General features: G+C 39.9%; 1 protein-coding gene across 1 annotated transcript in view; it reads left to right on the plus strand.

Annotated features, from left to right (window-relative positions):
* The window catches only part of RELN (reelin), a 276,870-nt gene that overhangs the window by 182,458 nt on the left and 69,773 nt on the right, over positions 1-24,639 (plus strand). The window contains exons 20-25 of the mRNA XM_041474646.1: positions 3,984-4,220; positions 10,022-10,214; positions 12,814-12,926; positions 19,476-19,613; positions 20,283-20,469; positions 24,143-24,348. Of these exons, the coding sequence (XP_041330580.1) occupies positions 3,984-4,220; positions 10,022-10,214; positions 12,814-12,926; positions 19,476-19,613; positions 20,283-20,469; positions 24,143-24,348 (1,074 nt within the window). The remainder of the gene's footprint in view (positions 1-3,983; positions 4,221-10,021; positions 10,215-12,813; positions 12,927-19,475; positions 19,614-20,282; positions 20,470-24,142; positions 24,349-24,639) is intronic.

Raw genomic sequence — 24,639 nt, forward strand, 5'->3', positions numbered from 1 at the left:
TCAAGTCTCAGGTGATACAACAGAACAAGCTGAGGCAGTGCAGGATGAGGGATAGGAATGTACTTGTGGGAAATAGGGGCATGACTCTTCCCATGGAAGCAACCACTTATAAAGAAAAATTAGCATAAATTATTTGTAGCTTTGAAGCCATAGATACCCTCACTACACCATCCTTTGGGATTAGGAGTTTGCAGGCAGCACAGGACAGCTGAGAGGGATCTGATTGTGAGGATCTCTGAAGGATTGTGAGGATCTCTGAGGTCAGCAGGAAAACTACACCTGCTGCCACTCTCAAGGCAATGGCATGACTTCATGGCTGTGCCTCTGCCTTGGGCTGGGCTTGGTGCCCTGGGAGAACCTGCTGCTGACTGTGCCTGGCACTTGCATAAATACAAATAAAAAAGAACAAAGAGCTCATTTCCTCTAGTAATGCCTATGTCTGGTGTCAAATTAGAGAGGAATGCATTTCCTGTATTTAGAGAAGGTGTTCCTTACTGATACCTTTGTGACACCATCCACCAAATTAAGTAGAGCAATACAAAATCAGGAGCCTCCATGAGCGTGCCTGTACCAAAATCCTGTAACAGTCTGGTCTGGATCTATGCAAACCCTCTCAAACCCGGCAGCAGCCACCTTCACGGGGTGTTGCAGCAGAGCCAATAAATGCCAATTAAAGGAGATGCTCTGCAAAGGGGCCCAGAAGAGGCAGAACTGGCAGTGGCATCACTGGACTCATTCCAGCAAGTCCATTTTCTGCCCATGGGTAGCTTTGACCTGGTTATTGCCCTATGTCTTCTTCTTTACCAAGTTCAAGGAAAACATCTTAGTCAGCCCCAGGAGTAGGACTGTAAATAGCTTGCAAGTCACTTTAGCTACACATAACTTTCATTATTTATAGTTATTGAGCTCAGATGAGTGCTTTTTTAAAAACAAAACAAAACAAAATTGGATTTCCACATCTTATCAATAACTCAGTACAAAATTGCAATATTCATAGTGTGATTGAGAGTGTTCTAATGGAAAAAATCCCTAGTAACATTAAAATTATTTCCTGGGAGCTATAAGAAATACTCAAAAATGTGAGAGGAGGACTGTATTTGGTAGAAATACATTGTAGACTTGAATTTTTGAAGTTCTAAATGTTTCCAAATGCTACAGACCGGAAGACTTAAAAATCTTCTTCAAAGTTTAGTTTGCCTACCTTTGTTATAGTCACATATATATTTTATATGATCCTGTTTCTAATTCTTAGATTCAAGACTACATCTGTAGGAATTATATTTCCCTAGAGGTTTTTAATATATAGCACAATGAAATTTTTATAACAAAAGAAAAATACATATTCTGGTGACTGATTTTAATCAAGTTTAAGACATAAATGTAATCAATTACATAGATGCCAGAGACTCTTTTTGCTTTTTGAGGTTAGGTATGAAACACAATTTCTGTTTTTCTGACAAGGTACATAGCAAAGTACATTATACACAAGTTAGAGAGATTTTGCCATGGGAGATAGATAGATGGATGGATGGATGGATGGATAGATAGATAGATAGATAGATAGATAGATAGATAGATAGATTATTCAGTCCACTCTGGGTAGATAGAAAAATGACATACATACAAACCTGAAGCTAATGCTGGCAATAATTATGAACAAAGCTTCACCTTTTCATATTATGTTGTCTGAAAATATCAGCATTTTTAGTAACATAGATGGACTGCTGCAAAGTTTGGCAATCAGTCTGTATCCACGAATTTAATTAATCTTCAGTCATACAAAAAATAATTACACATTTAATGTTCTGCTGAAAAGGTGCATTTAATCTGCTAACATTTGACAGCTGCATTTTTCTTCTGGGCAGAACAGCGGTGGCTTTTCAATATTAGGTATGCGCATAGCTTGAAAGAATGAGATCAGAGCAAAGGTCTCCCAGCTGGTTTTTAACAAATTTAATGGTGGCTGGTAATGTAAGTAGGAACACTTTTCTTCTCTGCAGCAGAAAAGTCATTAGCAGGAATCCCCCTCCCTCTCCATCTATCTCCAACAAATCAAAGCCAGACAAGAGAAGTTGTTACAACTGGAGGTGTAGTCAGGTTCTGCATACTAACATATGTGCCATACTTGGTGGTTTACACCTACATTTTTAAATTGTGTTGGCTTAATCCCCTGGGATGGAGAATTTATTTTAACATGTGTTAAATATTTTAGCATCTGATATGTGTATCAGTGGTGCATGTCATGATTTAGGACTTTCTGTATATTGCTGTCTGTGAGAATTAGTGCCCACATTGGCATGCATATGAGAGTTAAGAGTGAAAGGGAAGATACAGGCATCAGAGGCAGCCACCAGCAGAGAAATATGCCCTGGATTATGGCAGAGCATTAGCTCACACACGTGCCAGGTGCTTCACAGAGCCCACTGGACACAGTGCTCCTCCTAGCAGGGTACCAGCTTTCCTCAGGTTCACAACCATGGCAGAAAAAAACATGTTTGCTTTTAGCATCAGTAGCAATTTCTTGGCATTTGTGCTTTTAAAAAATTAACTCAAAAGGTCATAAAGTTGCTTCTTATGAGGAAATCCTTAGTGGAAAAGAAGCCAGGGTCTGAAGGCATTCAAGCATGTTTGTTTGAGTGTAAAGGAAAGATCTCCATCATTCATAAAGTGTGTACTGTGCTGATCCCATGCCACAGGGACACGGCTATGTCACCTCTGGCTGTCCCTCTCCAGTCTATAGTTGGGAGAAAGCAGCTCCTAGAAAAGCCAGGCAGGACTTTCTGAGTGCTTCCCACCTGTTTAGCCAAGCTATTTGATTTGTTTCTGGTTAATGGATTAATGTATTTTTCTTTAAAATGAATGTGACACTAAACAACAGTACTACAAATCTACTCTCTACAAGGATGTTGTAGCAAGTCATTTTTAAGAGTGTGGTTTTTGCACTAAGATTGCCACTCTTTCATATGAAGAGAACAAAACATTATAACAGGCAGCTTAGAAAGCCTTGAGTATGAAAAGAATTTGGTGCTGAAGTATAAAAAGGTACTTTCAGTTTACCTGATATTTCATTTTATCCATATTTCTTCTAGCAGAGAAAGAAAAATAGCAGCTACATGATGAGCTGGCTGAAAACCCTTTAGCCAGCAAGTAATTGTACCCCAATGGAGACAAATGTTCCTGTTGCCAGTCTGTCTCTCAGTTGTGGCTGTGTGGGGTACCATGGTTGTAGTGATTTATGGGGCTTTCAAGAAGGTGTCATTGCTGTGGCAATTAATGTATACTCCCTCCTGCAGTGTATGAAAATTGCTCCTGGAAATCAGATAATACTCTTAATTTTCTTTGCAGTTCTCGGTGTGTTGACATAGCTGCCATGACAAATCAGGTGACCTTGCATAGCAGAAGCACCTGGGACTCACCTGCAGTTGCATTTCTATGCAGCTACAAAAAAGTAGTGTCTGCCAAAAAGGACTACACATAATCACACTGTCTGACATGATGAACTTTTTCCACTTGATTGTGGAAATTTACAGGGGTGGGTTCTTCTAGGACAAGAGCACCATTGGAATGATGTCAATGCTATGTGGGGAATGCAGATGTTTACAAGATGTGTATCTTCAGGATAAAACCCACTGAGTCTGACAAAGGAGAACTGGAATTCTTAAATCCTTGTCAGCTCATCATTCCTTTGCTAATTTACACCTTTAAATTTACTGAGAGGTCCACAATGGAAGCAAAAGTTACAAATTTGGTAGAAACTCTTTCTAGTGGCTTATGCACATGACTGGTTTTCAGTAAATTAACTGATTAGCAAGAGAACAATCCCCCTGTCCCTGTCTCTGTTAGCAGTTGTATCAGCAGTATTTGTGGGTTAAATTTACTCCATGATTTTTAGGGTCAAAAAGGAAAAGTTACTGAAAATACATCCCCACGGAATTATCACAAACGGGAAAAACTGGCAATAACAACTTTTTTTTGTTTTCCAGAATAATTTCAGTGGAGCTGCCTGAAGATGCGAGGCAGGTTGGCATTCAGTTCAGGTGGTGGCAGCCATATCACTCTTCCCAAGGAGAAGATGTGTGGGCAATCGATGAAATCATCATGACCTCTGTGCTTTTCAACAGCATCAGTCTGGACTTCACCAACCTGGTTGAAGTCACACAGTCTCTGGGGTTCTACCTGGGAAATGTTCAGCCTTACTGTGGGCATGACTGGACTCTCTGGTGAGAAACATGTATTCTTTCCAGTTCTGCTTTTGTTTTCCTTGTCTATTCCTCCAGCTAAGGATCAAGTGACTGCTGCAAATGCTTTTTTCTGACAGCTATTCAGAGTAATAATGTGTCTTATCCTCAAATTGTGGACAAAAATACAGTCACTAATCTCATTGCAATTAGCAGTAAGTTTTTCACCTCATTGCACAAATTTTTGTTTGATGGGAGCATTGAATGTAGCATTCTTTTTCCATGGAACATTTAAGGAATACACTAATAGAAAAAATTCCGAAATGTTTCATAATCTTCACTTAAAATCCAGGCAGGTTAATATGGATATGCAGGTAATGAAATAATATCTTAAGTACAGAATATTTTGTAAGTGATGTTCAGATCTGTGTACATAGCCTTGACATTGTAATCCAGAAAGCAAAGGCAGCACAATATAGGCATTATCCATTTGTAGTTCCTTTGGCTGGTATTATATACACTTAGGCATCTGCACTGTGATCAACATTATGACATATTGCAATTGGGTCTCAAATATTCTGTGTATTTAGAAACAAAAGCAATAAAGCATCACACCCCTCAAAGGAAATAAAGGCAAGAGAAGCAAAAGAACAGAAAAACAAAGGGAAAAATTTGTTAGGATTGCATAAAAATACGCTTTTTTTACTAAAACATTAACATGCTTCACAAAAAAAAAATCTGGAGCACTTGAATGTAACATTTGGAATTAATATAAAGGAAGCTCAATTTAATCTGTGTGTTTTGATTAAAACCAAATAACAGTTTCATGCTAGTCTTATCAACCTATAAACCCAGCATAGTTTTAATTGGCATAGATATATTTCTTTGGAGAAAGTACAATCACAGTAATTATAGAAAACCTGAAGAAAATAAAATAATTTTAGCATCCCCATGGACACTCAGAGAAACACTGTTGGAATTTTATTAACAAGTATCTCTGAGCAATCTGATTTGACTTTCTGATCATCTGTCAAACTAAAAGGAGTTGGCTTAGCAGTAGGAACAACACCAAATGTGTCCTAGCACTGATAATGAGGCAGTAGAAGCACCATTAACCACTTTAATAAGGACAAGGAAGGTACTCGCTGCTCATTAAAATGAAACAACATGTTAGGGCTCAAACTGTTTGCATCTTCCTTATCAAAGAGCTGGAATGAAAGCCTTTTAATGACATTGTTTTCCCTCTGTACTTTTAAGACTGGTTTATAATGGGGAGGAGGGCAGATAAGATAGCAGAGGTTCCTCTCTTTTCCTCCCATGACTCTAAAATCAGAATCAAAATAATAAACACTAAGCTAAATTCTCCATCCCATATGGAGATGGACTAGGGTTTGTAGTGCTTAGTCACAGTAGAAACAGTGAAGTTTCCATTCATCAAATATAGAATCAAAGCCTTCCTCACTGTTTATGTCTAAGTATTTTTCATTATCACTGGAAAACATGAACTCTATCCTTCACTGACCTTGCTTCTCTCAAGGGAAATTTTTAAACTTACACAAAGTCTGTACAAATGGTTCCTTGTTAAATTAATTATTGTTGGGTTTTCCCAGCTGTGAGTCCATTTGGTTCTCATTTTCTAAGTCATGAGTTTCTAACTCACAAGCAGATTCTGCAGTAGCACTGACACCATCCTCTTGAGAACAGTCTGACAACAGCTTTTTCATTAGTACAACTATGGGAAATACGCTATCAATCATTTTACAGGGTGTCATCCCCAGGCCCATTTTCACAGAATTGCTTTTAATTGTCTATTAGGCCTCCATTTCTGCCTTAGAACCTGTAAACATGAAACATTTATTCTTAAAATTGGAAAAAATTGAGGAAGGACATTTTTAAATTTTTTATTAACAGGCAGGCTGTTCTTTTCCATACCTGGCTTCATTTAAAAAAAAAAAAAAGTTTGTTGATAAACATATGTTTTGATCAAAGGTGATTCTTGAGTATTTTCATGGTCTAGGTCTGAACAGTCATTTTATTTGATAGCCATCATCATCATTTGCTTTCAGAATGGATCCTTAACTTTATTACATCAAGTGAATTGGTTATACTGAAGGGACTCTGGAATACTTTAAAATGAAGTGTTTGATGATGTACATTAATTCATCACTTCTCCAAAATGCTCATATTCAGGCAAAATTTTGAACCGAATATCTCTGGAGTATTATAGGCTATATAGAGCGACTTGCTGAAATTCATTTAAATATTGATAAGAATGCTAAGTATATATATATATATATATATATATATATATATATATATGTGTGTGTGTGTGTGTGTGTGTATGTGTGTGTATGTCTTCATCTGGTCACAAATAAAATAGCTATATATAAATAAACTGTCTTCAGTCAGATTACAGCATTATGATTCAACTCAGTGTAGCAAATGACAGAGTGTCCCACTGCCCCTGGAGAAGCCTAGAAGAAGACTGTAAACCTGTCTTGTCATGAGCTGTCTTTATAGAGCAATATCCTACAGTGGTCCTACATCAGCTTGGTACTTTACCAGTGTCTTAAATGTTTTGTTGTTTGGAGTAGTTGTTTCTCTGTAACATGCAGAAAGTTTCTTTCAGGTAATCGACTTAATTATATTAATGATGTTAATACATTTAGGAATTACTTGGCAAAATAGGTATGATGTGATGCAAAAAGGCCAAACATCCCCTGCTTTTGATGGAAGCAAAGCTGTGTCTGGTGTGAGCCTTGGGCCATTGTGTCAATATTTTCAGCCAACGCAGCTTTACAAAAAAGCTTCATCCATGTGGCTTTTCAGTATTCCTAAAAGTACCAGCCTTGAAAATATGGTAACTCTGGGGATCTCAGAGCAGTTTGGAGCAATGCAGGTTGGCTGACACTGACTGTGATACCATTCCCAGAAGTACCAATTAGCTGGCAGTGCTTGGAGGGAGAGCGATTGTTCTGAGGGCACCTGTGGGTATTGTGTTCCTGTGCCTCCACAGGTCTAATTACACACGTGCCAGAAATCCACTCACAGCAACACATTTATACAAAAATGAGGCCCCTGCCTTCTCATTTCTGAAGAATTTTTAGTTAATTATTGTGACGCCAGGGACATTATTTCATCTTTTACAAATTCTGGAAAGGTATTCCAGCTGTGTGGCTCCCAGAACAAAGAAAACATTTGGTATTCCAGCAAAAGAGCATACCCCTAACCACAACATGAGAGATCTGGAGAGCAAAGAAGGCACAAGGTGGAGCCCACAACTTTAATGCTACTTGTGTTCAGCTGGAGGCAAAACGTGGATGATAAAGGACTTTGTGTACCTGTAATTTGTGTACCTGTAATAATGTGATTTTCTTCCCTCAAAAGAGCTTCTTATAGAGCACCACATATTGTCTGCATCTCAACGCTATCTTCCTTTTCCACATTTCTTTAATATGCATTTTAAAGAGCTGGTTTGACTTTTTAACTTACTTAATATACTTACTTAATATATTGTGTACAATATCCAGTAGGTAAGCTATTAAATTAAAATGAATACTAAATTTAAAATATTTTAATCGTGACCTGAATGCCACTAGAAAGAAGATATTAGAGTTTAAGACCTTTTTTCTCACTTTATTTAGTAGCATTGAATAAAGGGAATTTTTGTGAAGACAAGAGCAAAATGTTACATTTAATTCTTTGCCCTTTTTTTCACTAGAAATCCTTTACTTTTGTTCTATTAATTTGGGAAGACAACTTCTGGGCAGATGTTTCATCAAATTGTTGAGTTTCAACTCCTTTATTCTGTTCAGATAAGCTTCAGGTAACTGCAATGTGCTGCTATGCCCAGGTTTTTGTGTGCAGTGCCAAATCCTCTTCCAAAGCAGTGCTGCACATAACTTCCAGCTGATTACACTGCCATGTTTGACTGACACCTGAAGAGCCTGGTTGTATTGGCACAGATTTCCCAACAGGGCTTCAGCCTGTGTCAGATCAAATCAGCTTTACCTTTTAAATTTGAGGATTTTTGTCATTTTATAAAATTCAAGATAAAGTTTAGAAGAAAAATAAATTCAGGCATTATCCAGACAAGTTCTTCCGAGGTGCATTCAGATCTAACCAGGAAGCCACAAACCATAGGCTGGGAGCTGCACTGCTGATGCGTGCACATTACATCCTCTTCTAAAATTATCCTTCCTTCCTATTGAGAAGAAAATCACTGAGAGCACCAACTGAAAGGGCAAACAGTTCAGATACAGTTTTCCAAGATATCTTACTGCCTTCCAGTCCAGTTGTCCACGACAGTGACCTCATGACTTGGCAGTGAAGGGAGTGTCCACCCACAGTCACTTTGGGCTGCAGAGAGACAAAACAAAGTGAAACATTTAATATAATGCCATGAGCTGGATCATCTTTAGGAAATCAAGTCACAAAAGTAAGGCCAGAAAGCAGCCTGGATGTTAATTTATGCCAAGTAACAGAAATTTGATAATGATAAAACTAATGTCAGCTTTCAGTAATTTCTTTTAAAGCTTTAAGGTAGGATGCTGACATTTATGGCATAAGTGCTCTCTCTGGAAAGGACTCTGTAGAAAACAATGTAGGTCAGTGAATTAATTTAGAAGAGTCCTAAGTGACACTGACTTGTATTCCTTGTCCTCACACTCACTTTGTCATGACCTTGAATTTTACAGGAGTAGAAGCTAATGTGTTCTTCTGTATTGTATTTAAAGATTATGACTTCTTGTTTAAGATAATAAACTGTAGCTTACTCAATCATAAGAGCAACCTTGAACTAAATTATTCTCTTCATCACTACTGTACTGAATGCAGCTTTTTCTTTTCCATCATGATTTGCAGTGATTTTCTTTAAAAAGAGCAAATCCCTTTTCTAAAGTGTTCACATTTAAGAATAGTCTTAGAATATACTGAAGCTGAAAGGACTGCAGTACTTCTGAAGACACTAAAATCTCAAACTAAGGAGAGAGGCAATTTTCATTCTATGTGAACTTTCATTAACATACTTTGTTTTGATGGCTAGTGAGCAAGATTCAATGTTTAAGTTGTTATTACTTCCTTCTTATGATTCTGTTGTATTTGAGGTTTTGAATTTGGTTGTTTCCTTTTTATTTTGAATACTGCATAGAAGAAAAACCTGCATTTGAAGTTAAATATCTTGGAATTTCAGACTATAAATTGCAATACTATATATATGATAACTGGGTACCTTGCAAAATATATGTTCATATGTGTGTTCCAAACAATAGTTCTCATTGGAGAACTATTGCTCTCCAATCCACTGGAAAATATAACCCTTATATCAGTACATTATACAGAAAACAAGCTGAGAATAGAAGATTAATTCTGCAACACAGTCAAGGGAATGAATTGTGTATAGGCACACTTGAAAACCAATGAAGTTAACACTGTATATAATAATATTTTAAACTAGATTCAGAGTATCTTAACTGCCCAGTATTAGAATGAAATTACAGCTCTGACTGTGGCATGACCTTAGGCAATGGACACCCAGGAGAATGAACTTTCTTTCTGTTGTTTTTTCCTTATGTTGCCCTTTGCTAGACCCTAACTTGATCCTTAATACAAAAAGCATATAGTAAGAACTAACAGAATAATTCAGTGTTTCACATGCTGGGATACATCAAGATCTTCCTGGTAATTTGCAGAAGTACCAACCAGCAGAAAGATTCTTCTGTGCGTGGTCTCATCCCATGTGCCAGTCTACAGAATAAAGCACAACTGTATTTAACCCAGAACTGTAATGCTCTTTTTTGAATTATTTTGGGGATCCATCCTGATTTTTTCCTTGCATCTCTCAGTTTTACAGGAGATTCAAAGCTAGCCTCCAGCATGCGCTACGTGGAGACCCAGTCCATGCAGATTGGAGCCTCGTATATGATACAGTTCAACTTGGTGATGGGCTGTGGTCAGGCCTTTACTCCTCATATGGACAACCAAGTGAAACTGGAGTACTCCACCAACCATGGCCTCACATGGCATCTTGTTCAGGAGGTGAGGCCAGCAGTGAGGACGTTTGTCTTCCATAAACTCTGCTTTACACAAAGATAGCCTGAAATACACTTTTGGCATTGAACAAAGAAAGATGTTTTCCTTTTTCACCTTTCAATAAAGAAATGCTCAGCTGTAATCAGTCAAAATCACTCATAGAGCTATTTAGACTGTTCCTTGTAATATTTGGAAGATAGATATCTGAAATCCTGAAATACAAAACAGTGACAGGAATGGACAAAGGCTGTGAAAAAAATTGGGCCACAGTTAGAGCTACAGGGTAATGGCTGAGATCTTTCCTGTGCTATTGCTTTGTTTTTCTAAGCAAAATGCACTACTGTTTCCTGGAATTTAAATGGCTAGAGATTCTTTCTGCCCTTGTGCACAGCCATTTCGTAAATGGAAAGCACATTCCTTCAGGGGATTGTAATGCAGAGCCTTTCATCTCCCAGCCCTGGTTCAAGCACAGTCCAGGCTGGAATGACCGCTGTTTCCCCCACTCTGCTGGAAGTGCAAATAGCAGCCCTGGCTGCTCTTCCCCCGGGTGGCTCAGTGCTGTCTCAGCACAAATGTGAGCAGCGCATTTGGCCATAGTTCATGCTCTTGTTTTCCCTCTTAGATGAAAAGCTGGACTTCCCCTGGACTCGGGTGAACTAACCAAGGTCCTCTGGCTGCCTCTGAGCAGGTTCAGAGGGTGTCAGGGACCTTGTCCTACTACCTTTTCCTGCTCTGCAGGCTCACCCAAGGATTTGTACGTCAAGTTCCACACCTTCCATGAGCAATTAAAGCTTTGCCTGGTTACCCTTGCCATGCTATGTTTTGCCACATTTACTTTGGTGGGCACGATAAAGAAATGGCAATAAATTAATTTTTAAACTTTGGAAATCCAAATAATGATTTCTTACCTTAAACAGAATCCAGAGGAAAGCTATAAATCATATATTTCAAACACTGTTCTTGTCTTTTATACCTGGCAGACATCATCATCTCAGTGTCCAAGAATAGTTCCTAGCAGTGGGTGTTTGGGGTTTGTGCTTGACATCCATGGAAGATAAGTTAGCTTCAGATTTTAGTGTTCCTTTCCTTGCTCAGTAGAGCTGAATTCAGAGATAACATGCAGCCAATTCATTTTTCTCACACCACCCATGTTGTTGTGATAAAAGAGTATTTGTAGTATATTTCAAGGACATAACCTGGCAAATAAACAAAACACTAATTAATTAAAATGTTTGAAAATTTTGTTTGCTTTGTGATCACTGATCTTTATTAGATCCAGTTTTCTATAATCTTTTAGGGGAGATGAATCAAGAAAAAATGTTTGAAAATTGCTGGAAAGGAAACTAAGCCTTTAGAAAATCTACAAAAAAAAAAAAAGTCTCAGATCTTCATTTAATACTCTAAGATATTTGAACAATAAATTTCTCTGTAAAATAATATATTCTGCCCTTCTTCATATTTAATACATACCTATTACTGTATAATTTAACTATATAAATATTCTTGATTGCCATAATTTCTGTAGAGAGTCACTCCTTTATTATTAGTTTCAGAACAGACAAAATAGGTTACTTGCATGATCAGGTGTCTGTTCTCTTGCCTGGTACCCTTCATGGGGGTGAGCACAGCAGTGACCAGTGAAATAAATACTCTTGGGCACGTGGGGATGGTCAGGAGATGCGGTGCTGTGGCAGGAGGGGGCAGAGGGAACTCTGAATTGGCAGCTAGAACAGGATCATGTAGGTTGGTAGTAACTTCCAAGCACTTTATTAATACTTCATAGGCCAATTTTGGGGGTGCTGTTTTGACAAAAAGGAAATAAATTATGGAATATTGCAAAAAATGAAGTAACATTGGAAGGGTAGTGCTAGAAAACAGTAAGAAGCTGGGATAATGGACTTCATTTATATTTAATATTAAAAAGATGAGACAATGACCATATTTTCTGAATTAAAAAAAAAAAATAGAATTTGGGAAACAGACCTCAACAGGAATCTGAGTTAAATGCAGAAATAATCCTAGAAGCAGGAGAGAAGAATTTACACTGCTTGCTGTAGCTGTCAAAGCTAGCACAGCTGCAGAGCTTGGGAAGGGCAAAGGACACAACTTCAGCAGGCTGTGGTTGGGCCCTCTGGTGTGGCTCTGTCTGTCCCTACTGCTGCTCCCCACTGCAGATGGAGGCTGTGGGGCAGTCAGCATGCCCAGGCAAAGCCTCACAAGTAGGTCTCTAAAATGACCTTTATGATAGTCACTTTCATAGACTTATTCACAGTGGTCTTGTATCCTCATTTCATAGTCCCTGGTGGATGCTGGGGTGAAGATAGTAAAAACCAGAGATAGACATTCCTCATGGAGAAAAGCAAAACATTGCCAGTCATGAATGTTAAGCTCTTTAAATAGATTCATATGGCTTTCTTCCACCCTCAATTGTGCTACAAACTTTCTGAAAAACTCCTCCACATCATGCCAGGATTTTTCTCTTCTGGGTCTTTCACTCCAACATCTGGACCCAGACAAGCTCCTGGTTCTGTGACTCTTTGACTCTTGTTTCTGTTCCCAATTATTCCTCAACATTAAATCTAATTTTGAAATGTTTCGTCTTAAGGAATGCCTTCCCAGTATGCCGAGCTGTCAGGAGTTTACATCAGCAAGTATTTACCACTCCAGTGAATTTACTCAGTGGAGGAGAATCACTGTTCTTTTACCACAGAAGACTTGGTAAGCATTTATTTCCTATCTTTAAACTTTTTTTGGAGGGGGGGGGGAAGTGGGGGGGTGTGTTGTGCAGACAATTTGTCACATCAATTGCTGTGACAAATCTCAAGTCCTCTGCAGGTCATACTCAAGGCAATAGGTAGGGTGCCAGGGCTGACCCAGTCACAGGTATTTCCATAAAATGTATTCCTTACATAATTAGAGAATAAAAGTTGGTGAAGTCAACAGAAACTATTGTTTAGGATTGTTTTTAATACATACTCTGACTCTCCTAATAAAGTTCAGACTTTTCAAAAGTAGTGGTACTTGTCTATAAATGCCCTATTGGAGGAAGGCTTTATTTGAATTGTTAATTTTTATTTTGCACATTCCTTATTGTTTACATCTTCAGACCAAAGCCCTGTATAAACAATAACTAATGATTCATTTCTGGGAATTTTTAAACTCTTGTTTCTTTTTATAACATCTCTTAAAAAATAACATTCTCTCATGCAAAAAAAAAAAAAAAAAGAGAAACAAAAATTATCAGAAAGCCTATTCATCTTGTTGTAATCAAAATTGATTTGCCTCCCCTAAAATTTTTTAATAACTAAATTGTTTCTTTCATTGTTTGTTTTTAAATCTTTTTTATACCATACAAATAAAAAGTTGTCATAAATCTCGATAATCTTCAGGGAATCCTTCATTTGAGAATTTAATTATTGCAATTAGAGTTACATTTTGATCATGTTTGACCTGAATCCATCACAGCAATTGCAATGAGAGCTTGCTCAGATTAAGTCATCATTATATTTCCCCATCCTTCATCATTATTTTTTTTTACACTCTGCATGGCCTCAGCACGGCCTCTTTCCATCAATCACACCCCAATGATGCCTTCTTTCAACACACTGGCCCTTTTTGCTATACAGCCAATATTCAGAATTTCCTATTTCTAGGCAAAACATCAAAGGCAAATATTGAATCCTTAGAACTTATCATATCAGATAATACCAAATGGTGCAAGTAAGTCTACAAATAACTGCTTTGTAGTTAGATTATAATGTACTAAATCTTACATGTCATTATGCGCCACCATCCACAAAATCTGTGGTTCACATAAGCACTTAGGACTCTCAAAAGCATCTACAATTTTTTGGGTTACACTCCAAAGCAGGATGTTATTCCTAATTTATAAAATATATCATGTACTCATAGTTATTATGCACTGTGTATTTGATGATGATACCAATGTTGTGGCCCTCTTTTTCTTTAGGATCTATTAAATTTTCTCAGCATATGAGGTGACAGAAGCATATAACTCCATTTTAATTTAGGAGACTGTGGGGAGAAATTATGATGAATTAATAGCCGGGTTCCTGTTCTATGCTGTGCACAAATCATAAATATTTCACACTCTGTCTTGTATCTGAAGGGATTCCCGTCTGTTAGCAGAGTTTTGTTTGTAATTAAGGTACAAATTACCACTGAAAATTACTTTGCTCTTCATAGAAGACATTTTCTGAGTTGTGCTGTGCTACAGTGCTATCAGGGTGAAGAGGAAGGGTGGCTGCCTGTTCCCCATCAAATGCAATCCAGCACACCGCACACGTCTCTCTCACCACTCGTTCCTCTTTCTAACATTCCTTTCCAGCAGCAAAGAGCAGGTTAAGGGCTCAACAGTTCCTTTGGGTTGAGACTAGGAGGGGACGTTTTAGAGATTTTTAGAACAGGCTTGTGAGCAGAAAGCAAGTTTCTGCCTTTCCAAAACCTGGGCATTATTGGTGACAATTTGATGTGCAGCTCTGCACTGCCAGCCCAGCCACACAGAGGGCATTGTTCCAGGTGGTTGGCAGTGAATATGCTCTGTAGGGCTCCTCTTTGGGGTGCCCTCCCTCCTCCTCCTGTCCCTTCCCCACCTGCACCCACTGCAACCACCACACAGAGGCCAAACCTCAGTGATGGCCGGGAAGAGCAGTGCAGAGGCAGAGCCAGGTGTTCTGCCTTCCCAAAGCTGGGGTGAGGCGGAGAGAGACCTCTGGACCTTCCTTCCATTTCACCCACACAAGGCAAAGGCTGCCAAACGCCCAGCCTGCCCTGCGCTTACCGCATAGGGAAACCAACCCCCTAAACGAGGTCTCAGGAATGTCTCATTAGCCTTGTTCCGCCCTTGCTGGCCTCAGCATGGCCTCACACCCCTGCACAGCCCAGCTCTGATTGCTGGAGCTTTCACCCCTGCATGCACAGCTCCCAGCTGAGGGTTTGCACCTTGGGCGTGTGGGAAGTGTCAGGCTGTGGCACTGTGCTCATGCAGCTGGAAAATTGTTCGTAGCAGCGCCTATTTCTCTTGTAAAACTTTCTGGGTGTGCTGGTATTCCTGCAGATCTGTAGATGTTCTGTATCTAGCAAGCATGGGTCTACAAGGTCCCTGTGTTATGTGAGATTTGGGATGGTAGAAAACCTGCTGCAAGAATGAGACTTGTATTGAAGAAATGAAATGTAAGCACCTGCTGGCTGAAATTGTATTGTACTTGAACTGAACATTTCTAACACTGATGAAAATTAATTTCAGTTTTATGCAAGGCATTTACATATGAACAGGCTTTAATGAGATACAAGCAGCTGTCAGTTGCTGACTTCATAAACAAATCAACACCTAATGACTGAATGAGACCTTCAGGATAATTGGGTAAATGTAATTATGGTAACTCAGAAGGTAGCAAATATAATTTTACCAGCCACAAATTTGCATTAAATCATTAAGGCTTTTAATATCAGGAGGGAAGGCAGTGATTTTATTTTAACTCACATATCAGAACAATTTTATAACAGAACATCATTTCACTCGCAGTACTTCTGGGACATGATTTCCTTGTGCTTACGTAAAATGTCACACAACAAAAATGACTTTTATTTGACATCAACCTGACTTAGATATAATGTCATTAGAGAGGTATATTGCTTTCCAGTAGCATTAAAAAAAATTGAGAAACTATGAGGAACTAGGGAAGTTTATTTTGCATGTAAGAAATGCTTTCATAGCTCCTCAGTGCTGCACTTCCCATTTCAATAGATGTCCAAAGGGTGACTGTCCAGAAAACCAGTGTTTTATCACTGAGAATGCAGCTGACGTTCATCTCCTTATTCTCTTTTCTTAATTAACATGGTTTTTTAAAATAGTTGATTACCATTTTTAACAGCATAATCCTCTTAAGCTGTTGTTACCTTGAGATGCAGAGCAGCCTTGGAAAGCTTTCAAAAACAGTGAGCAGGACTGGTTTTCCAGCAGCACTGCTTTTGCAATTGTCACTTCAGCCTAACATGCATTATCCCTCACCCAGAGAGGCATCTGATTCCCTGCCCACAGCCCTGTGACAATGACATTGCTTCCCCCAGGACAGGACCCCTGGCAGCAGGCTGGCTGGGAAGGTGAGGGCAGCCCCTTGTCCCTTGCAGCTTGGGGCAACAGGATTCCCGTGGGGACAAAGCTGTCCCCAGGGGAGAGCTGTCTGTCTGCAGATAAAAATAACTCCTCCCTTCTGGCATGTGGCTCCCTGGGGACTGTCCCCAGCCCCCAGCTGCTGCACATGCCTCCATTTGGGCAACATGTTCATCTCCAGGCTGTAATGAGCCTCCTCCCTTCTTCCCCTCCCCTCAAATGAGAGAAACAATCACTTCATTTGGCTGGGGCAACTTCTAGGAAACAAGTGGAGCTAAGTGCACCCTTAGCTTGATGTGCAGCCAACATCTGGAACCCGAGGAGGCAGATGGAGCTCTGCACCTGGCAGGGTGGCAGCAGGAATGGGACAATGAGACTATCCAGGCAAACATTTTGGTCAGGTGAAACCGACATGATCCCCAGCAAAGGGCTGGGGCACACCCAGCCCTGGGAACAGCCGCAAGGCAGAGCTGCACAGGGATCTTCTCAGCTGGGGCTCCAGGTGCTGTGTTCCCCTGGGCACAGAGGTGTCCCCTGTCACTGCAAGGGCTGGGCTCTCCCCACTCTTGGTGTAGGTCAGGAGTGAGTCTTGTGCCCAGAACCAGCCCTGATGCTGCACAGCCGCCCTTCCAGGCTGTGTGCACCTGGCAGCAAGGGAGCAGCCAAGGCAACGCCATCAATGCCACACCAAGCTCTTTTTAGGAGGCACCACCACTTGTTGGGCACCACGAGACTGCCATGGCATGCTGAAATTGCCTCTGCACCACTGTAAATCTCCCCTGGTTTGCTGCAAGGTCTCACACCCCAAGTCCACCCAAACACCCTCCCTGATGAGAAACAGGGATGCCTGAACACAGTGCTCTCCCTCCTGCTAACTGGGAAAATAACATGACACAGTTTTGCTGTGCTGGGAGATCACAAGGGATGTGTTTGCCTGCTCTAACACCACTCTGATTTCAGTATTGTCATTTTCCTCAGCACACAGTAGAGTTAACACCAGTCATTACAGCTCTTTCCAGAGCCTACAGCCTGTGTCAGGGCTCTCTGTGGTGCCATTGATGCGAACATGAACCTCAGCTCCAAAATGATGTGCTGACTTCAGAGCGCTCCAAAAATAAACAGTAAATAATTGCAGTCAGTATTGACTGCCCATTGTGTCTTCACAAGCTTAGGAAGTCCTTCGTGTGCTGATTACTGACACTGCACACTTTTAATGGATAATTCATAGCTCTTGTAATGTAACCCATCAATACATTATATCCTGAGGGAGAATTTAATCAGCAGATTTTCCCCTGCAGATTAACTCTGAGTGCTGTAAAAATGCTTACAGTATTTGCAATATCAAACAGATACTTAAAACAGGCAACAAGGGTCATTTCAATTAAAAATCAAGCCCTTGGGCAGCTTCACTTGTTTTTAAATAAAATCATAACTGGTATTTTAAAAATTTATCCACACACATGTACCAAACTTCTCATATGTGCCAGAGTGGCTAATTGCTCTGCCACTCTGTCCTCTTCAGCTGCACAGGCCTGCTCTATTCGTTTCTTCACTTCCATACGTGTGAGCAGGTGGCTCAGCCACCTTTACAATATTCATTTTAATAAGTCTTATTCTACATAAATTATTGGGGGTGGGGAAAGGGCTTTGTAACTCCAAGCAGAGTAACAGCATTATATCCTGTGCCATCATAAAGTAACCACATGGCTCAGAACCAAGCTAGAAAAGAAGCTTCTAATAGGAGCTGCCTGCTTCTCATCCTCAGCACCCCCAGCCCTTGGCCAGACAGAGGCCTATCCCATTTTAAAACTGAAATTTTAGTTCTCTTCAGTCAGTCTTGTTTTCTCTGTCCTACCCCTCCACAAAATGCAATCCAGCCTCAGTGCCCACATTGCCACCACCACCCCTTTTTACCCAGACCCGTTATGCAGCCAGCACAGCCCCTTTTGCTCCATCATGATGAACAATTTCCCATCTTTGTTTCACTTCACATGCAACCTATTTTTCTTCATCTCATTCTGACACAAGCATGGAGTGGAGAGTCTCTGTGTCCCCTATTTGGGAGTGGCCATCAGCCAGTATCTGTAACCTGTTGGATGTGCACTTTGGCAGAGCAGCTTGAAAAGGCTTGAAGATGACAAAGATTGCTTTTCTCATGATTCACTTTCTTCTCCAGCCTTGATTTTTGAGGGTGGTGGATATCAGGCTGGATTTGGCTAGTGGGAGTCACTCCCTTGGAAAATGTCAATGTTGCATTGGACAGTCTCCTAAAGGGCCAACACTAAACGTTTTTAATGGATAATATTAGCTGATTTCACTACTGTAAAGAAAAACAAGCTATTGAAGATAAAACTATATAGAAAGGAGAAGCTAAAGCAAGGTTTTGTGCTTGAAAAATATCACAAATATCCAGAGCTTAGTTAGGCAAGATATTTAATTTGAAGATTCACCACCACAAAGTTGGGTGTTACAGATTTTGGGTTTTTGGTCAAAAGCAATAGGCAGTGTAGAAAAAAATAGGTGCAATGAAACAGGATCTTTGTCAAAAACTTGTGCTCTCAATGTCACCAGTGATATGTGAGCAAAATCTAGTTTAGAACCATCCTGACAAAAAAAAAAAAAAAAAATCCAAGGAAAAAAGTCAACTATTGTTGAATAGAAATAGTTGGTATTCACTTACACTCAAGAACTTTAATAATTGCTTAAATAATAAATATCAGGAGAAACCTCTTTAGACAGTTTATGACCTGTTAACTGTGACCAAAATATAAAAAAACAGAGTCATACCGTAGATATACCTTTCCAATTTTGCAATCATAAGACAATAAAAATCCAGTAATATTCATAGCTAGGCTTACCTTAAAATAATCAAAATTCTCAAAATCCCTGCAGTGTGCTCTTCCTCAGAAATGTCATCAGTCACTGGAAAGTTCATTATATAGCCCTGTGCAGTGAGGGGCACCATCTAGAAAGTTAATTTGCAAGAATCTGTCTTTGATTGTGCCAGCCTTTGCAGCCTAGGCTGTGATTGGGATACTAACTTCATTATTTTTTTTTCTTTTGGGTTACATTTTACCTCTTTTCCTGCCATTCTGTAAAGAATCAAAAATTAATGCATTGTTATTGATTTGAAGGTCCAGTGCCACACGTTTCCGCTGGAGTCAGTGCTACTACACAGCCCAGGATGAGTGGGCCCTGGACAACATCTACATTGGCCAGCAGTGTCCCAACATGTGCAGCGGGCACGGCTGGTGTGACCATGGTGTTTGCAGGTATGAGGCATTTGTCAGACCCTCTTAACAATGCCCTCCTGATACTTCAGGCACCCTATTATTTTCCATGCTTTCCTTTTCTTGGCTGTTGTTCTTATTTTTTTATTAAACATTAAAAAACAAAAGCGCTATGCGGGGTTGACCATTCCAGCAGCGTTAGCAGCCGGCTGCTCCACACCAGCCTGTCCAAGAAGCTGTACCCTTGGCAGATCCAAGCCCTGGAAGAGCTTTCAGTGGCACAGGGCTGCCGTGCTGCTGGTGTCCTGGTGGCCACTCCAGCCCTTTCACAAGAGCCCTGGCTCAGGGCCAGAGCTGCTTTGCTGAGTCAGAAGGATGCCAGGGACCAGCTCAGCTCTGCTTGGCAGCCACTGTCAGAATGGGTGCTACACCAAGGACACAGAATGCTACTCCCTGCCAGCTTCAAACCTTCTGGAGACCACAGGGTTTTTGGATTTTTTTTTAGAAAAAAAATTTCCAATTTTCCATTTTCCAGTTATTCTGGTTTGTTTCCATGATACAAAACCACAATTCCAGAATGAGGTTGGGTTTTTTTTTTTTTTCCAATTATGGTTGTCCACATCGACTTTTATAAGGTCAGTGCACTACCTTAATTAATTGCCAGTATCAAATAAAGTCCTTAAAACTTGTTATGTTTACACTTCCCTCCAGGTGTGATTCAGGGTTTCGGGGTACTGAATGTCAGCCTGAAAATCCCCTTTCTTCAACCATCATGTCTGATTTTGAGAACCCAGATACCCTGAAGACGGAGTGGCAGGAAATTATTGGGGGAGAGATCGTCAAGCCCGAGGAGGGCTGTGGGGTCATCTCATCTGGCTCCTCACTCTACTTCAACAAGGTACTACAGAGGGCTGGGAGACTGATAAGGGCACATGCTGCAGGTTTCTGTGGAGCATAATGTGGCTGTGTGGCAAGGAAAAGGGAGATGGCAGAAAGCTGCAGGTGACATTAGACGTGTGTTAAACAGCCCAGCTGTGCTCTGCAGGTAAAGAACAAAGCAATCAAAAGAGATAGGGAAAGACACATGCACTGTGTAGTCAAGAAATAGCAGCTGTAATGAAAGGTAGTAAATTGCCGGTGTGCTGGGAAGTGTGTGTATTCACAATGTCTCACTTGTACATTTTCTTTTTTAAGATTCAGTTCACAGCATCTAGCAGCTCCCATTTGTTTCTTCTGTACTGTCCTGGGTAAGAGATGGGGAAAGGTTGGCTTTCTGGGGCACAGGCAGCTTAATTTGAGGTCACAGGAACAAAACTATTGAAAAAACCAATTTTTTCAGGCTTTTAGAAAATGGTTACCCTGAAGGAGAATATTCTTTTGTATAACTTGGATACTTTGCAGACAAAAAAAAAACCCAAAAACAATAGTACAGGAAAGAGATATAGGGAATTCTGCTAATTAGTAGCAATTATAGCTAAAATAAAAAGAGATCTTTATAACCAACTGTAAGATTATGCATTGTAATCACTGATTTATTTTTGCATTGTTGCTCCTCAGGTCTATTACTAAGGTTTGTTTTGTTCTTAATTGAAAGGAAGAGTATAAATGCAGCTATGTGCTTCTCCTTTAAAGGTTTGATCAAACTGCCACTGCTGTCATGAGAACCAGATTAGTCCCAGAAGAATAACCCAATATGCAACGCTGTGCAATTGTGTGTTGTTTACCTCATTACAAAAATCTAACCCATGAAATAATTTTCAGCACTCCTACATAGTCTCACATCCAGCTCCCCTGGAAATAGAGCTCTGCACTGAAAATTTCGTAATAGACCAATCAGTATAACTAGCTAATTGTGATAATTGGATTTTTATACATAATTGTCTTCCCTGTTAGATGTTTTTCCTTCTGGCTTGGTTCCTTATGCCAAGTTTCTCAAAAGTAGTTTGCTAAATTAGAATTAACCTGCTATGAACTTTCTTCTGATTCCTGCTAAGGAGGAGTGAAAAACTCATTTAGAAATTCTTGGCTTCTTTCTATTGATCTCTAAGGGTTATGTTATCACTCATTTCTTGAGTAGTAGCAGTCTGTGTGCTGTCAACAGAAGGTGGTTTATTTAATTTCTGTTTAGCTCTTTCACAAGGTGTCTAGGGGCCATACTTGTAGATGATAAAAAATTATTTTCATAGTTGCCAAACAGTTCTGTATTGTTTTGGGGAGCTCAAATTCACATTTCTTTTCATTTGCTCCAACAGCCACTTTTTATTTGAATGTCTAATATTTGCTGCCATAATCAATTACTGCTGCCAGAATTAATGTTGGCTTTGTTCTGACAACCCTCTATCTTTTGTTTTGCAACTCATTTTAATAAGCTGTAGGTGTGTTCACAATTCAGAGCTCTTTCAGTTAGCCCCTGCAGTTCCCCTGAGGCTTTAGATCACTCATGCCCTCTCTCAATTTACCTGGTTCTGTGATTACCCCTTGGCAGGCAGACCTGCTCTGGGGTGTAGATATGGAAAGCCCACCTGGAACAGTTTTAGGCCCAGAGCTTGGCCCATTGCAGATCAGAATGCTGGGTGCCCCCAGCCAGCCAGAGCACACCAGCCCATGGGACACCAAGGGTGTTTGCATCCTTTGTACCCATTACTGTCTCCTTTGATGGTGACAGTTTCAAATTCCAGTGTCTCCAATGAGCCAGAGATTATCAGTGCCGCCTTAGCCAGCATTAACCATGTGGGGCTGTACCAGGAAGCTCAGAGCTGCATCCAAGGCTGAGTCCCTCTCACTCTCATGTCGTCATCCAGGAGGGAATTCCAGTCTCAGCTGGGAATAAACAACCAAATAAACCAAACCAACAAGAACAATTCCAGACTAAATCAGTATGGTTGTGTCCTGTATGAGCTTTTTGAGAGTCAAAAGATTCTTCACAGGTTTTGCTGCCTTGTCATCAGTGGTATAAGCCAACAAAACTTCAGACCTCCATGAATTCAGCTTCCAGCAGTCAGTCTCACAGCTCAAGGTGCCCTATTTGGTAGGATCCACAAATGAGCTCAGCCAAGCAAAGATAGAGAAAGAAAGCAGTAAACATTTATCTCTGCTGGCTTTACCCTCAGCTGCGTAGAACGAAGAAAGAGGTGGTGAATGGAACAGGATTTAAATTCATCTGTCACATTATTAAAAAACACAGATAATATTTTAAATCTCAACTCCTAAATCTTGTTACGTGTGACCAGCTAGATGATGTCACTTGCTTACCTCAAGTTTATCTGGAAATTTGTCATAAGGATCCCAAATGTATAATGAGAGAGAAAAATACATTACATAAAACACAGGTACCATAACTTAATGTTGGTTTTCCTTTTTTAAACCTTTTTATGGTTGGAGATGAACAGAAACACACTTTTTTAAGGGAATTATAAAGAATAGGCAGGATGACAGTCCTGGTCCATTTTGGGGGGTGGTGCCAGGTTGAAGCTACTTTAACAAATGCAGAAATATGATCCCTGCATCCTCTCTCCAGCTGTACACAAATGGCTTTGCCCTGCCTATAAAAGCTGTGGCAGCATGATGCTGTGCTGTGCCAGATGCAGGGCATGCAGGTCACCTCTCTGGGGACCCTGCTCTCATCCTGTGTCCTGCCTTGTCACAGACAGCTTTCTATTCCATGTCAGCATCTTGTAGGTTTGGTGATGTGGAAGTCCACAAGTTCAGCCTCAAGCCTCAGGGCACAAAGGGAAGAGGATTATGGGATAATTTCAGTTACAATAAAAGGCTCTTAAACCTTAAAGCTTTTTTTTCTATAAACATGCTCTGTCTTCTGAACATGCACAGAGTGACCACATTGACCCCCTAAATTCAAAAGCATACTTGGAAAAGCTGTTCACTCAATTTTACAAGGCTCCTTGTTTCTCTCAGCTGTGCTTAGGTAAACTTGAAACTAAATCCACAGGTTTTAGTTGAGACACTCCTGATTTACAATGCTTATTAGGAAAAGAATATAGTTTTGTGTAGGAACAAATCTTATTCAGCTGAAACATGAAGAGAAAATGCCACTCCCTGGTTCTTGTGTAGAAGATGGACTTTGATCAAGGTATTATGGGAACAAATTTCTGGTGACTGGGTAACCTTGTACAGTGCGAGATTTGGCCAGAGAAATAAGACTAGAGAAATGGCCTTTTTACTGCTCCATGCATTATCAATAGAAAGTTGAATATTTAAAAATTTAGCCCAGGTTGATTCAGGGTATCCAGTAGCTGCTCTTTGTCCTCTGAAGTCACATGGGACCATGGGTGAATGAGATTAAATTCTTGTGTGGAAATTGTGTTGTGAAGTTTCATTGTGTATTGAAATCGAATAATAAAATTCTTGTGGGATCAAATCAGGGTGACATAAAGGATGGCCAAGCAGAATAATTGAAAGACAAAAAAAAAGCCAAGTTGATACAGAAGTCAATGTCCTCCATGTTGTGTAATTTTGTGTGTAATATTCATCTGTGATGGACTTTAGATATGCCTATTCATCATGAAGGTACCATAATTAAAATTATTATTGTTCCTCTGTTCTTTGTATTGTAGGCTGGAAAAAGACAGCTGGTAAGCTGGGATTTGGACACAACATGGGTGGATTTTGTACAGTTTTACATCCAGATTGGAGGAGAGACTTCTTCATGCAATAAACCTGACAGCAGAGAAGAAGGTGTGCTGCTGCAGTATAGCAATAACGGCGGGATCAATTGGCAGCTACTAGCAGAAATGTATTTCTCTGACTTCAGCAAACCCAGGTATAATTTTGATCTAAATTAAATAATACACATCTGCATCAGCTTTTTAAAATATATATTTCTCAACTTATGAAAACGTGAATAATAATTCAAATTTATAATGCTTAGAAGTCATCTTTATATAGAAACTTTTTCTGACTGGCACAGTAAACTCCTGTTACTGGGAATGAAAAATGCAATGAAAGTGGGCCTTACAATCTTAAGTAAAATATAAAATTTCCTACCACCTTCTAAGTGAAACATGACTAAAATGCTAATATTTGCAAAACATTAGCAAGCAAATACAGAACT

The sequence above is a fragment of the Pyrgilauda ruficollis genome, unplaced genomic scaffold (genome assembly GCF_017590135.1).
Source record: "Pyrgilauda ruficollis isolate IOZ18807 unplaced genomic scaffold, ASM1759013v1 scaffold33, whole genome shotgun sequence".
NCBI lineage: Eukaryota > Metazoa > Chordata > Aves > Passeriformes > Passeridae > Pyrgilauda > Pyrgilauda ruficollis.